General features: G+C 37.5%; 2 protein-coding genes across 2 annotated transcripts; both read left to right on the top strand.

Moving 5' to 3' along the window:
• On the top strand, window positions 1-6,723 carry misp (mitotic spindle positioning; the record flags this gene model as incomplete). Its single annotated transcript, XM_053513580.1, has 5 exons — window positions 1-102; window positions 951-3,213; window positions 4,808-5,007; window positions 5,171-5,209; window positions 5,306-6,723. Coding segments are annotated over 5 exons (2,694 nt in total), but the record flags the coding sequence as incomplete, so codon positions are not given.
• A 997-nt stretch (window positions 6,724-7,720) lies between these two features.
• On the top strand, window positions 7,721-12,582 carry si:ch211-262i1.4 (thymic stromal cotransporter homolog). The gene is made up of 4 exons (XM_053513806.1): window positions 7,721-8,794; window positions 9,026-9,109; window positions 12,004-12,160; window positions 12,339-12,582. The coding sequence occupies exons 1-4, from the start codon at window positions 7,846-7,848 to the stop codon at window positions 12,382-12,384; spliced, it is 1,236 nt and encodes a 411-aa protein (XP_053369781.1). The 5' UTR covers window positions 7,721-7,845; the 3' UTR covers window positions 12,385-12,582.
• Window positions 12,583-12,931: the final 349 nt, after the last annotated feature.

Genomic DNA, 12,931 nt, shown 5'->3' on the forward strand with positions numbered 1-12,931 from the left:
GTTTTGCTACATTCAGCTGGGTTGAGTGTCTTGTCTTTGGCAGTGGACGTGTTTTTAGCTCAAAAACAGGTCGTCGTTGAATTCACAGCGCGTAATCTCGAGGTAAGAGACATCGTAACTCTAACCTTTATTATTTAGGAAAATATTGATCTTAGGTTCCATCTGAATAATCTGAGAAATGTTATTTTTTGCATAAATTATTATAGGTATTTATTATATAGAGTACATTATATGATATTATTTCCAAATAGATAGATAGATAGATGGATAGATAGATAGATCCTTCATTGATCATAAACTAGGAGAAGAGTTTAAGCTTTTGTACAAAGCAGTTCAAATGGACAGCAGCACAAGTCTGCTTACAAGCAAACAAGTTATACAATTTTTACCTCCTTTGTTTTAAATATTTCACAATTTTATAAACTATTGTAGATTTTCTTACTCGCTCATCACTCACTCATTCATCTTCTATACCGCTTTGTCCTGTATCCGTTTTTATATATATTTGTACCTATAAAACACACCCTGGATGACTCTATCTTTAAAGCATCCGGTATTATGTTCTGATTTCAATGTGATCACTTTTGTTTGAAATTCCTTATTGTTTAAAAACTAATGCTTACATTCTTTAAGAATAAAAAAAATGTCTAAATTGTAAATGATTAAATGAGGGAGTGATGATTTCCTGCATTTCTCACACCACCTTTATTTGGCATCATGTGCCTCATCTTTAAAACTGAACTACCTGTTGTAAAGTCAAAGTATTTCATGGCATGCTTTTCACAGTTTATTGTTAGCATTACATAATCTATTGTACTATCTATTTAAACCACTTTTTAAAGCAAATACTAAAATAAAGAAAGTTAGTGGTTGGTATTGAAATAAAAATCACTAAGATAATGAATGAAGGCGGTTATAATTAATACGGTGTCCTGATGTTTTTTATACAGAGACAGTCTAAAAGTCCTCAAGATGTCCAAAGCCAAGGGAAAGGGAGGATTCTGAGCCACTCATTTCAAACTTCCATATCACAAGACGCTGTTCCTGCTGAAGACCACCAATTATCCAGAATCATCATGACCAGCATTCCTAAACGGTGGGTGATGAAACCTTTGACACCTAAATTAGAGAAGTCTGACCTCCGGACCTTCTTGAGCCCTGGGGATGAGACATATTCTTTTGAGAAGAGTTGGCGTCTAAGCCAGAATGGTGATTTCCAGTCATACAACTTTGACCACTCAGTGGCTCAATCCTCTGTGAGAGTGACGAATGGAGAGGGTTTGGGCGATGTTGTCCAAGCCAAGCAAGTTGCTTTATTTGAAGACAGCAGTACCAGTGAGGACTGGCGGCCTAGTACACCTAACAGCCCTGGTTCTCTAAGCAGTACAGACTCCCGTGTGGGTTTCTACTCCTTTGTGGATGACCCCACAAGCCCAGAAGCTGAGAAGAATGAATTTTACATGGTCTCACCTACGAGACAAGCCAAACTATCAACTCTAAAAGAGAAGAGTAGGTTTAAGCTGCAGACGTATATGGAAGAGAAAAAACCTGAAAAGCTGTTCGAGGAAACTAATGGTGATTTTCAGTACCATATTGGTAGCACACCAGGAGAGGGCAATGGTGAAGAGACGGCAGATCGAATGGAGATCATTCGAAGTCAGGCACCCAAAAAGAGCCCTGTCCTCAAAGAGCAGTGGAGTGCCTTGGAGAACCTGGATCTTACTAAACCACCCGGGCGTCTGATTGAAGGTTTTAGTCTGAGCTATAAACCTGTGAGCGCAAAACCTCAGCAATCTGAAGCAGATCCTGGGACCATTGACAACCAGCAGATTGACTTCAATGCAGCACGTAAACAGTTTCAAATGATGGAGCGCAAAATGCAAAACCCGTTCTTTAAGAATTCCGAACAAGCCGAATTTTCTTCAAGACTACGTGAACGAACGCTGTCAGAAGGAGCTCAGCTTTTCAAAAAAGACCTTAACAAAACTGAGACCCAAAAGGAGGACTCTTGGAAGAGAGCGGAGGATGAGGCAATGTCAACCAAAAAGGAGCTAGAAGAGAAGAGTCAAACCGACTTTATAGATAATATAGACATGCGACTCGACGATCAGGGCATGAGCTCCACAAGTGTTGGAAGTTTATTTAATGAGGCTTCCATGTTTGAAAGCACATCTGTGCCTAACGAAACACCCATTGAGCGAGAGATCCGAATCTCTCAGGAACGAGAGAAGGACCTCAGGCGTTCACGAGGTATATTTCTCCCAGACACACCAGAAATGGTTGAAATCAAGACCAAGCCTATTCTGTCCCTACCAGCACCAGAAATAAAGCATATTAAAGCCAAAGAGCCCAACAGAATGAGTTTATTCATAAACCGTGGAATTGAAAGACCCAATCAGAGCCCAGGCCTTTATGACAGAGGAAATCTACATAATCAAGGAATTGAGAAGAAGAAAACATTTGGTTCTCTTTCAGACCAGCTAGACAGTATTACTTCAAGCACAAGCACCAGCATAAATGGCACTGGCAGATCTATGAGTACAGACAACACATCAACTATAGAGAACCTTGTGCATGTAGGACAAAGGGATGTATTAGATTCTAAGGAGCCTCTCTCACCCTGCTGCCCTCATCGACACTTAGATGAGACAATGATTGGCAGAGAAAGTACTGCAAAAATTCCAGGAAGAACATTTGGAGCAAGTTCATACGCCAAGGAGTTGGCTGAAAAAAATGAAGAGAAACCCTCAAACAAGCCATTCTGGATGGCAGATTATAAGCCGAAAGAGTCGCGGAGGACCTTCGCCACGTTGTATTCTCTTCCCCTTCCACCCGAACCTGTAAGAAACAGCAGATCTACAGGAGCTTCGACGTCTCTTTCCGAGAGCTCAAGTGAGTGGCCTGGCATGTTAAATGCTCCGGATGTAATCCGCAGAGAGATTGAGGAGGACCTCAGACGTGAACAGGAGCTTCAAGAACTGCGAGAATCAAATAATCTGTCAAGTGCCTCAGAACCGACGTTATCACATCTCGTCACATCAGATGAGGTGTTTGGGCAAAGCAATAATAAGAAAACTTTAATAAACAACTCTTATGAAAATGTAGTGGAGGTAGAGGCTGTCCAACCACAAAAAACTACACAGAGGACCAGTTACAGTTCCTTCTATCCCTGGAATGTGGATCCTAGCCCTGTGATCAGTACGTCAGTGCCAGGTATAACAATTGATCCAGGTATAACTAACTTCAACATGCAACATTACCATTTTGGTTATACAATAAGATTATCTGTACATGAAGCAGGAAGTTCATATTTTATTAGATTACGAGAGGTCATTAGCAGCTCAAAAAAAACAAGTATCCTGATATGACCCAGTGATATCAGCAATATAGCCTTAGATATTACCCAACGTGGAATTAACCGAAAGCAAAAACAAGTCAGATACTGTAGCTTGTCAGCATAGGATCAGGCTAACTTATGATAACAACTATGTACATTTTTGGAATTTTTTTTATTATTATTATGTTTAAACATTTATTGGGCTAGGCTTAAATATGTTCAAATAGGCATCATATTTTCTTTATATATGGCACCGTTTGTTTAAATCAACCATTTTTTAAGTGATCAAAAATATTGGAACATGTGACTGACAGGTATTTTTTGTTGCCACAGTGTGCCCGGTTGAATTTATTGTTTAAAAAATTCGTAGAATTAGCTCTCAATATCTACTTTTGGTTTGAGTTTAGGATCATACCTGTGAAGACTTTATTTGTTAATAAAATGGATAAGCCTATAGATTAGATTAAAGATGGAAACCAGTCAAAAAACAGCAGTACAATATAGACATGAGACACAAACGTTTTGGAACCAAGATTATCCTCCACCGAAGCGAGAAGAGTGCTCATGATCTGAAACATACAAGCTTTTTGGTCAAGTACAATGGAGGTAGTGTCATCACTTGGGCTTGCATGACTTCCTATAGGAACAGACTCACCAACCTTTATTAATGATCTACTTCACCGTGGTAGCAGCAGAATTAATTCAGATGCCTAAGGAAACATGTTGTTTGTCAATTTATAGAGAAATGCATCCAATCTCATTGGCTTCATCACGTAGCAAATGACCCAAAACACACTGCCAACACAACACAAGGGAACAGTGTAGGAGATCTTAAACTGCCCCAAACGTCAATCAGCAGACCTTAACCCAATTTAAAAGCCTTTCATCTCCTAAAGGAAGGAACACCCCAAAACAATCACCACAAAAAAAAAAAAAAAACAATTGTACAATCCTGAATTATGTGTTCCAGTATTTATGCTCACCTACGGTCTGTCATCTATGGTGTGTTCTAAGTTTCTAAGTTGTTTAAGATATCTAAATGTAAAATTAGGAAATGAAAGCTAGCATTCTGATCTACATTTTCATGTTCATCTTTTGATCCTAAACACAAAAAACAAAAAACAAAAAAACAACCTGGCCTTGTCGTTTTAATACTTTTGGAGGGAACTGTATACGCGAATAAGCTTTCTGGTGTGCACAGGTTTACTGCAGGTAACTGATTAACTTTTGTGCAGCCTGTTTATGGACATCATCAGTGCAGGATGAGACAAAATAGCTTACTTAATTAGCTTCTGAACTTTGCTCAAATGCAAGGTGAACAAGGAACAATTCGAAACCAAAATGTTAATTATTGATCTCATGGACATGGATATAATATGCACCTTAATGATAATTCTAAACGTTTACAAGCTAATACTATAATTCTGATATATAACTATTATAAAAACAGGGTCTGTTTCTCTTCCTCAGGTCCCCGCGCAAGACTGTCTTCCATCATGACAGCACAACCATGGAGTGGTCCCAAGCACACAACCCCTGCAGTCCATAAGGCAGTTCCTACTATTCCTTCCAGCCCATTAACTGAAACCTCCTTTCAAAAGGGTCTGACTAAGACACTGCTGGACGACTTTGAGGAAAGACAACTCAGACTCAAGCTTGAGGAGAGCGCTGTACGTGTTCGGTTTCCATGCAGGTTCACAAATAGTGATAGCTAGAAATCTCAATGCCTGCTTAAACAACTTGCTCAGACTCACGGACAATTAACATATTAATAGCATCATTGCATGATCAAAGTTTAATCCCTGTGATTGACTTTGCCTTTTTTTTTTCTAGTATGCTGGGATTCAGCCTGTTGATGAAATAAACAACGAGGTAAGAGTTCTACAGTAGTCCATACTGTAATTAACACACAATGTACTGAGTCTTTAGACCTGCAGTCCCTTATTGGTGATTATTTCCTTCCTGCAGGTTGTAGAGGTGACTCGTGTGACACGGCACAAAAACACAAGGGCACTGCGGTGGGAAGCTGGGGTGTATGCCAATGAAGAGGACAACTGAGTCTGGACATGCTGTTCAAGTGGAAAATTTGCAATCTTAATACTAATGCTAGTAGCAACGATCCTCAGACTTGATTAACTGGACAGGCTGGATGTAACTGACACCTTGTACTTATAGAGGCACCACCCTTTGGTGGCTCTTAACTGTAGAGGTGACATGAATTGTGAAGGCCATCAGGAGACACAGAAAACCTACATCATGGTACCAATCGTGAGTGAGAGTGATGGCCATTATTTCGCAAGTTAAGGGGTTTTTGAGTAGAAGCCTGGTTTTTCTTTCAACATCAGGACTGAATATCTGACAATCATTGTCTGAGGTTGGTCGAAGTGGGATAAATCACCCCAATTTGAATAAACATGGCAACAACAACAACAAACAAAAAAATCAACTTATAACTAAAAACATCAAATCTCTAACAGTTCTCTGTCATTTTATTATTTTTTAATTGTAAGGAAATTGTACTTATTTGTAAATTTTTTAAAAATCACGCTTCTTTTTTGTGTAAATGTACTTTCTGATCAAAGGTATTTGTTTCTTACTTGCAAGCGGAAATTCTGTTGTTATATTTTTTTACACACCATGTCTGATTAATATAATATTAATAACAGCAATTCTTAAAATAAATAAAATAGGAAGTGTATATAATTTAAAACTGATTCTTCACAAAAGGAGCTTTTCAACAGCTGGAATAATTTACCTCTTGTGTGAGCTGTTTAATGAGTGACCTCAGATCATGTTTTCAAAGTTGGAACAAGCCCTTTAGCCCTTTATCCTGTGTTCCGTACCAGTAGATTAATTTATAATCTAACAACATAGGATGTAAATGACATGCAGTTGTACAACTGAACAGTAGAGGGAGAGACAGTATTGAATTTAGTGGGGTTCGAATCCTATAGTCTTTTCACCCATTTAGGATCATGGCACGGAGTAATGGTGTGAGCAAAAATGGAGAAATCTTTTTTTAATTTTAAGAATGTTTGACAATCTTGAACAAGTTGATGCAGGATTTATTTACATCATAATTCATCACTAAAGTCTCTTTCCAACCAAAAAGGATGAACTAATTCAGAATCTGTATAAATATACTATTTTTACACTAATGTGATATAAATGAAGATTTTTTTTTATTATTAATTTGGAATAAAACACCATGAAAATGTGAACAGAAATACTTTGGTCTTATGGCTTTTTATATGAAGCAGGTATTATATAATACAGTACAGTAGAATGATCTTACAGCAAGACACTACAACAATTTTCAGTTATTTCCAATAGAATTGTATTTTTGCCTTCTTTTAAAATGCAGTAATAAAATGATCTAAAATCAAGACGAGAATGTTTAGTTCTTAATTATATTTATGTCATGCAATAATTATCCATGAAAAGCATTTTTCTTGGTTTGTCTATGCGTCTTTCTTTGTGATATACAGGTCAATTATCTTTAAAAATCTTAAAATCTGCTAGAATGGAAACATATAAAGTCATGGTGAATGGAAATTTAACTTTTTTTCATTGGGGTTTGTCCCTTTTATCTCAGGAGTCAGAAGATTTGGAACAGGTTTTAAACCAGATCCCCTTCCTGTTGCAATTCTACCATTTTGAATTGAATGCACTGAATGCAGTGGTTGGGTTGGATGAGGCATAGGGTTAAGGGTCTTGCACAAGCACCCAACAAAAATCTAAAAAAAAAAAAAATTATAAAAAAAAGCATCATCAATCAATTGACATGTTGAATTATGAACTATATAATATGATAAACTTTGATGCTTTTGGGAAATGTGGTCCAGTAGTCTTGGTCCTTTGTGTAGTGAATAGTGTAAATTAATATCCGGGATCAGATTTCCATGCAATAACGAGTCCTAATGCTGGCGGCTCCCCAAAACAGGTCAGATTTCGCATGTACTGCAGATACATGCTGCGGTGGGCATCCCCTATTCTGCCTTTCTTACAATTTCACTTCACTAACACAACTTCCTCCATTTCTACTGGTATTTGGAAAATCATCGTCAGTCTTTCCTATTACAGCTTAAGACATTCAGCTTATAAACTGCTTCCTGTACTTATATTACTTCATTCCATTTGTATAAGATCAGGAAAGGCAACGAGAGGGCTGAAGGTAAGTACCAGTTTTCTGAAATAAATCAATATTATTTTCACATTTCTGAACTATTGAGTACAGCATCTTTGGATGTGTTTGTAGGGTCTACACACTGTAGTGTTATTGCATATGTAAAGCCTTAAGTCACTACTTAAAACCTGGTAAAATGTTTTATTTTTATTATTATTATTTTAGGCAGACCCACCAGTATGTTAATGTGGCCAACATAAATATCTCAAAGGTTAAACATTCATATGACATCACAAGTCACCCCAAGATCCTCTAGACTCTACAAGATCTTCCAGACTCTACAAGACCTTCCAGACACCGCAAGGTCTACCAGACACATGCGATGGCAATCTGTTTGACTTTAGTGGAGCCAATGGTAGTTATGCATCAGCTGGGCTGCTCCTTTTTTGACATGGCTCTCACCCTGACAGTATACAACCGCTCACTGAAAATGGCAGATGGACATCCTGACCAAGCTCAAGCAGCTTCTTCAAACTTCTTCCTTATCCACTCAATCATCTCGGCAGTAGCGGCCATGTTCTCCAGCTACCCACTAGGCCGAATCGCAGACCGTCTGGGACCTAAAGTGTTTCTGGTCATCCCCCAGCTGGGTTCCCTCATGGGAATGTGCACCCTGCTTGTCTTCCTGTTCCATGATCTACCTGTGGAGGTCCTCTTCTTCGGATCCTTGGTGTATGGCCTCAGTGGAGGTCCTCCTGCTTATTGGGCTGGTGTGCTGGCGTTGGCGTCTCTTAGCTCGAAGCAGAAGCACCGCACTTTAAAACTCAACGTTGTGGATCTCTGTGTTGGCATTGCAGGGGTGCTGGGTGGTCTGCTATCTGGGTATGTGTACCAGTTAGGACATCAAGGATTGGTCCTGATAATGACTGCCATGCTCTTCACTGCAGCGGCGCTTTTTCATGCCGTTTTTCTTCTCTCCAATTCAAGACAGAAGGTTGATGAAAACGATCAGCTACTGTTGCAAGGTGAGAGGACGGACAAAGTAGCAGTAGGACTGTTGATGTCAGCCTTGGTGTTGTTTGATCTGGGCATGATTGGAGCAGAGAATGTCCTCACATTCTATGTCCTCAAGCCTCCACTGAGCTGGGATTCAGTATGGGCTGGGTATGGTAACGCAGCCACAAACGGCATGTATTTGAGCAGCTTCCTTGGGGTGCTGGTGCTATCTGGTGCGCTAGGAGATGTGGCCTTGTCTCTGCTCGGCATTGTGTCCAACTGTACAGGAATGGCTATTATGGCATTCACAGTGGAGAGTTGGGTCTACTTCATGGGTAAGTAAGGTGAAAGCTTATCCCTTCACAGAATCACTGAATGAAACACTGCGTCTTTGTCAAATAACAATAATACCACACAATCACTCTATCATTTATGTATTTCACTATCATACATACAGTATTCGTATGAGTGTTTGCTCAGATAATGTTGTATCCACAGCCATTTGTCCCAGTCGAAGCGCTGATGCTTATCTAATATTTTCTATGCACCTGTTTCCTGACTTACAGCACGAGGGATAATGATGTTTGCCTGTGTTCCCATGCCAACGCTGCGAGCGATGCTTTCCAAAGTTCTGGATGCACAGCAGTATGGTAACTGAGGCATGAAACACGAAGCAGATTAGTTGTGATAATGGAAAAACTCCTACATACAAACTATATTTAAAAAAAATAACTCCAGGGTGTTGACATTCTAAAAACGAGTTACTACATTACTACTGTATTTCAGATGATTAATAGATTGCAACACATCTGAATTTGAAAATAAAAGTATAAAAAAAAGGCTAGAGTACATTTTAAATGTTTAATATTTAAATAAGTAAATAAAATAAAATAAGTAAATATTATTCAAAACATGCTGTATAATATACTATAAAATAAGCAACTCAATTAAATGAAAAAAATTTAACTCAATTCAATTAATATAAATTCAATTTAGGTACCTTATGAAGTTCAATTCAAGTACCTTATAAGTTAAAGTCTGAAACAAAAACATGAAATGTATTTAGAATTATTAATACATACTGTGAATTATTTTATATAAATGTAAAATATGTCATATAGTTTTTAAATATTGTCTTATACACTGATCAGCCATAACATAACATATGACCACTCACTCGGCTAATACACTTATAGCATTTAGCAGACGCCGTTACATTTTATCCCATTACACATCTGAGCAGTTGAAGGACCTTTCAGGGACCTCTCAAGCAGTTGTGCAAGGCTTTATCCACTGAGGTACCCCTGCCCTTATATTGAGCAGGTCACCAAAACAGTGATGCATTGTGTTCTATGGCAAATACAGTATATGGTGGCCAAGAAATGCAAAACAAATTAACAAATCTGAAAACAAAATAATAAATCCAAAAACTAAATAACAAAACCCAAAACAAAGTAACAAGTCCAAAAAACTAAATAACAAAAACAAAAACAAAATAACAATTTCAAAAACAAAATAACAAAACCTAAGACAAAATAACAAAGACAAAATAACAAAAACAAAATAACAATTAAAAAAACTAAATAACAAAACCCAAAACAAAATAGCAAAACCCAAAACAAAATTACAAATTCCAAAACAAAATTACAAATTAGAAAACAAAATAACAAAAACAAAATAACAATTTCAAAAACAAAATAACAAAACCCAAAACAAAATAACAAAACCCAAAACAAAATAGCAAAAACCAAAACAAAATAACAAGAACAAAAAACAAAATAACAATTTCAAAAACAAAATAACAAAACCCAAGACAAAATAACAAATTTTAAAACAAAATAACAAATTCCAAAACAAAATAACAAAAACAATAAAACAAAATAACAAAAACAAAATAACAATTTCAAAACAAAATAACAAAACCCGAAACAAAATAATAAAACCCAAAACAAAATAGCAAAACCCAAAACAAAATAACAAAACCCAAAACTAATTTGTTATTTTGTTTGGTTATTTTGTTAATTTGTTTTCGGGTTGTTGTTTTTTTTGTTTTGTTATTTTGTTTTCGGTTTTGTTAATTTGTTTTGTATTTCTCAGACACCAGACAAACACCTATGCCAACCAGTATTAACAATTTTAGCAATTATAGCTACTGTAGCATCCCACGTGCAATAGTGAGCCTTGGCTGCCCATGACCCTGTCATTGGCTCACTGGTTTTCCTTCCTTGGACCACTTTTGGTGTGTCCTGACCACTGCAACCTGGGAACATCCCACAAGAGCTGCAGTTTTGACGTTGCTCTGACCCAGTTGTCTAACCATCAAAATTTAGCCCTTCTCACAGTAGCTACAGTAACAATATCTCATTACAATGACCCCTGGAAGTGGGTGGAATATACTAGGCAGCAAGTGGACATTGGTCTGTTGGAAACAGAAAAAGCCTTTGACAAGGGCCAAGTTGGCTAGACGGCTGGGTCAGAGCAACTCCATAACTGAAGCTCTTATCTTGGCCCGTGTAGTCTGATGCAATATATAAGAGCTGTTGTAGGTCTAATTGCTGAAAAGGTTAATGGTGCTTCAGATAGAAAGGTGACAGATGCCACACAGGGATTAAGTAGGTCCCCTCCTTTGCCACCAAAACAGTAGACCTACTTAATAGTAGGCAGGTGATCATAATGTTATGGCTGATGGGTGTAATACAGAAGACTAAGAAAAACAGTGTCTAACTTATGCAGTGGGAGAATTTTTGATTTTGGCTTAGGTCTTCTTGTCTTCATAGAGGAGTTATTGGACTTAATGGTCAAAGCTCTAAATCTAATTTTATTTAAGGTCTGGATGATTGGTGATAAGGAAATTACTTTTATTAAACTTGCTTAGAACTTCCAAGCAACGTACAGTACATTTAAGTTCAAGTCAGAGCCAAATACTCACCGAACTGATGATGTAATATACACTGACAGAAGACAAGCTGCCTTGTTAAAAAGTGCAACTGCCGCAGCTATCGATTTGCATCAGCCTATGGGTAAATACTAAATGCTAAAGGGGTAAATGTACTATAGAAGTAGGTGGAGAAGATTAACTATAAAATATTTATTGGAGGATTTGATGGTAGAATATCCTGATAGACAAATATTCCCATCAAATAATGGTCCCACTACAAATCAAAAAGATAGGCAGCATGAATTGGCAGAACAGCCAAGCCAGTATAAGACTGGAGTCCGGACATTAATGGGCCCTGTCACAAAGGAAAGGGTCACTGCAAATCGCTGAAGGAAGGTTTCTCTGACTGATCATGTTAATCCTGTGATCAAGCATTTTTATCATGATGGTCAAGTCCTCTTCCAGGACAAGCCAACTCGATCCGCAGGACATGAGGGCTGGCTTCAGAACCAAACTTTGAAACTTTGAAACCTGTGGCATAAAAACATTTTTAAAAGAATCACGTTTTTTTTATCACATGTCTGTAAGTACTGTATGTTCTGTCTACATGTGAGAAACAAAAAAAAAAAAAAAACATAAAAATACTCTGCTCTATTTATTTTTTAGGATTTGTTTTTGGGCGGCTACAGTTGGCGTTGGCTGTGACTGAACTTCTGTCTACGGTGCTCTTCACCTCTATTTACCCTCTCACCCTGAACTGGTACAGCGGCCTCTGTTTCCTTCTTTCTAGTGCCATCAGCTACCTCAGCGTCATTCCGATCCTGTAAGTTTCCCATTACACAGACAAAGGTTTTCATAGATCAATATAGGAGCTCTAAACAAGAGATTATGTGATTACAACAGATTGTGGTGTATTCTTTTCAATACGGTAAGCTCTGATACACTGTACAAGACAAATACAAAATCATTTCATAACGAATGCAATATGCTTCTGTTTTCAGATACCTGAAGTACAGGCAGAGGAAAACTGGATACTCAACTTTATAACTCATAATATAATTCATCTATTACAGTATATATGAGTGTAAAAAAACTACAAGCACTATAAGACACTTATTTAGCTGTTGACGTTTTCCAAGGTGCCAGCTTGGGGAATTTTATAGGAGTAGAATGTCATAATGTTTTAGTAAGCTGCCAGGCATCCAGACATAAATCCGCAGGATTTTGAGGGTATTAGAAAAGTTGAAACAAACAGACATGTCAGAAATTTAATAATAATGCATATTATATATATATATATATTGTTTACATTATATCATAAGCACACAATATTAAATACTGTTTATAAATATTGCATCTAAAAAATATTGCACACCTGTTTAAGATTACTTTTTATGTGGCATAATGAAATCAAGATAACTTTGTCTAACAGAGGCCTGCAGGGTTTTGTGCCAAAATACATTCACATTTCCATTTATGCATTTGGCAGACGCTCTGGATGAGAGCATTCACCATCCACTTTATTAGGAACACCTGTAAATCTGCACATTCATGCAGTTATCTAACCCATTAGTCATGTGACAGCAGCACCATG

The sequence above is a fragment of the Clarias gariepinus genome, chromosome 15, assembly GCF_024256425.1.
Source record: "Clarias gariepinus isolate MV-2021 ecotype Netherlands chromosome 15, CGAR_prim_01v2, whole genome shotgun sequence".
In the NCBI taxonomy this organism is placed as follows: Eukaryota; Metazoa; Chordata; class Actinopteri; order Siluriformes; family Clariidae; genus Clarias; species Clarias gariepinus.

Excerpts from the sequence above, each read along its gene's own strand:
- si:ch211-262i1.4 (XM_053513806.1), top strand. The coding sequence starts at position 7,846 with ATGGCAATCTGTTTGACTTTAGTGGAGCCAATGGTAGTTATGCATCAG. Across the intron at positions 9,110-12,003 it reads TCTGGATGCACAGCAGTATG|GATTTGTTTTTGGGCGGCTA; the intron begins GTAACTGAGGCA and ends TTTATTTTTTAG. Across the intron at positions 12,161-12,338 it reads CTCAGCGTCATTCCGATCCT|ATACCTGAAGTACAGGCAGA; the intron begins GTAAGTTTCCCA and ends TTCTGTTTTCAG.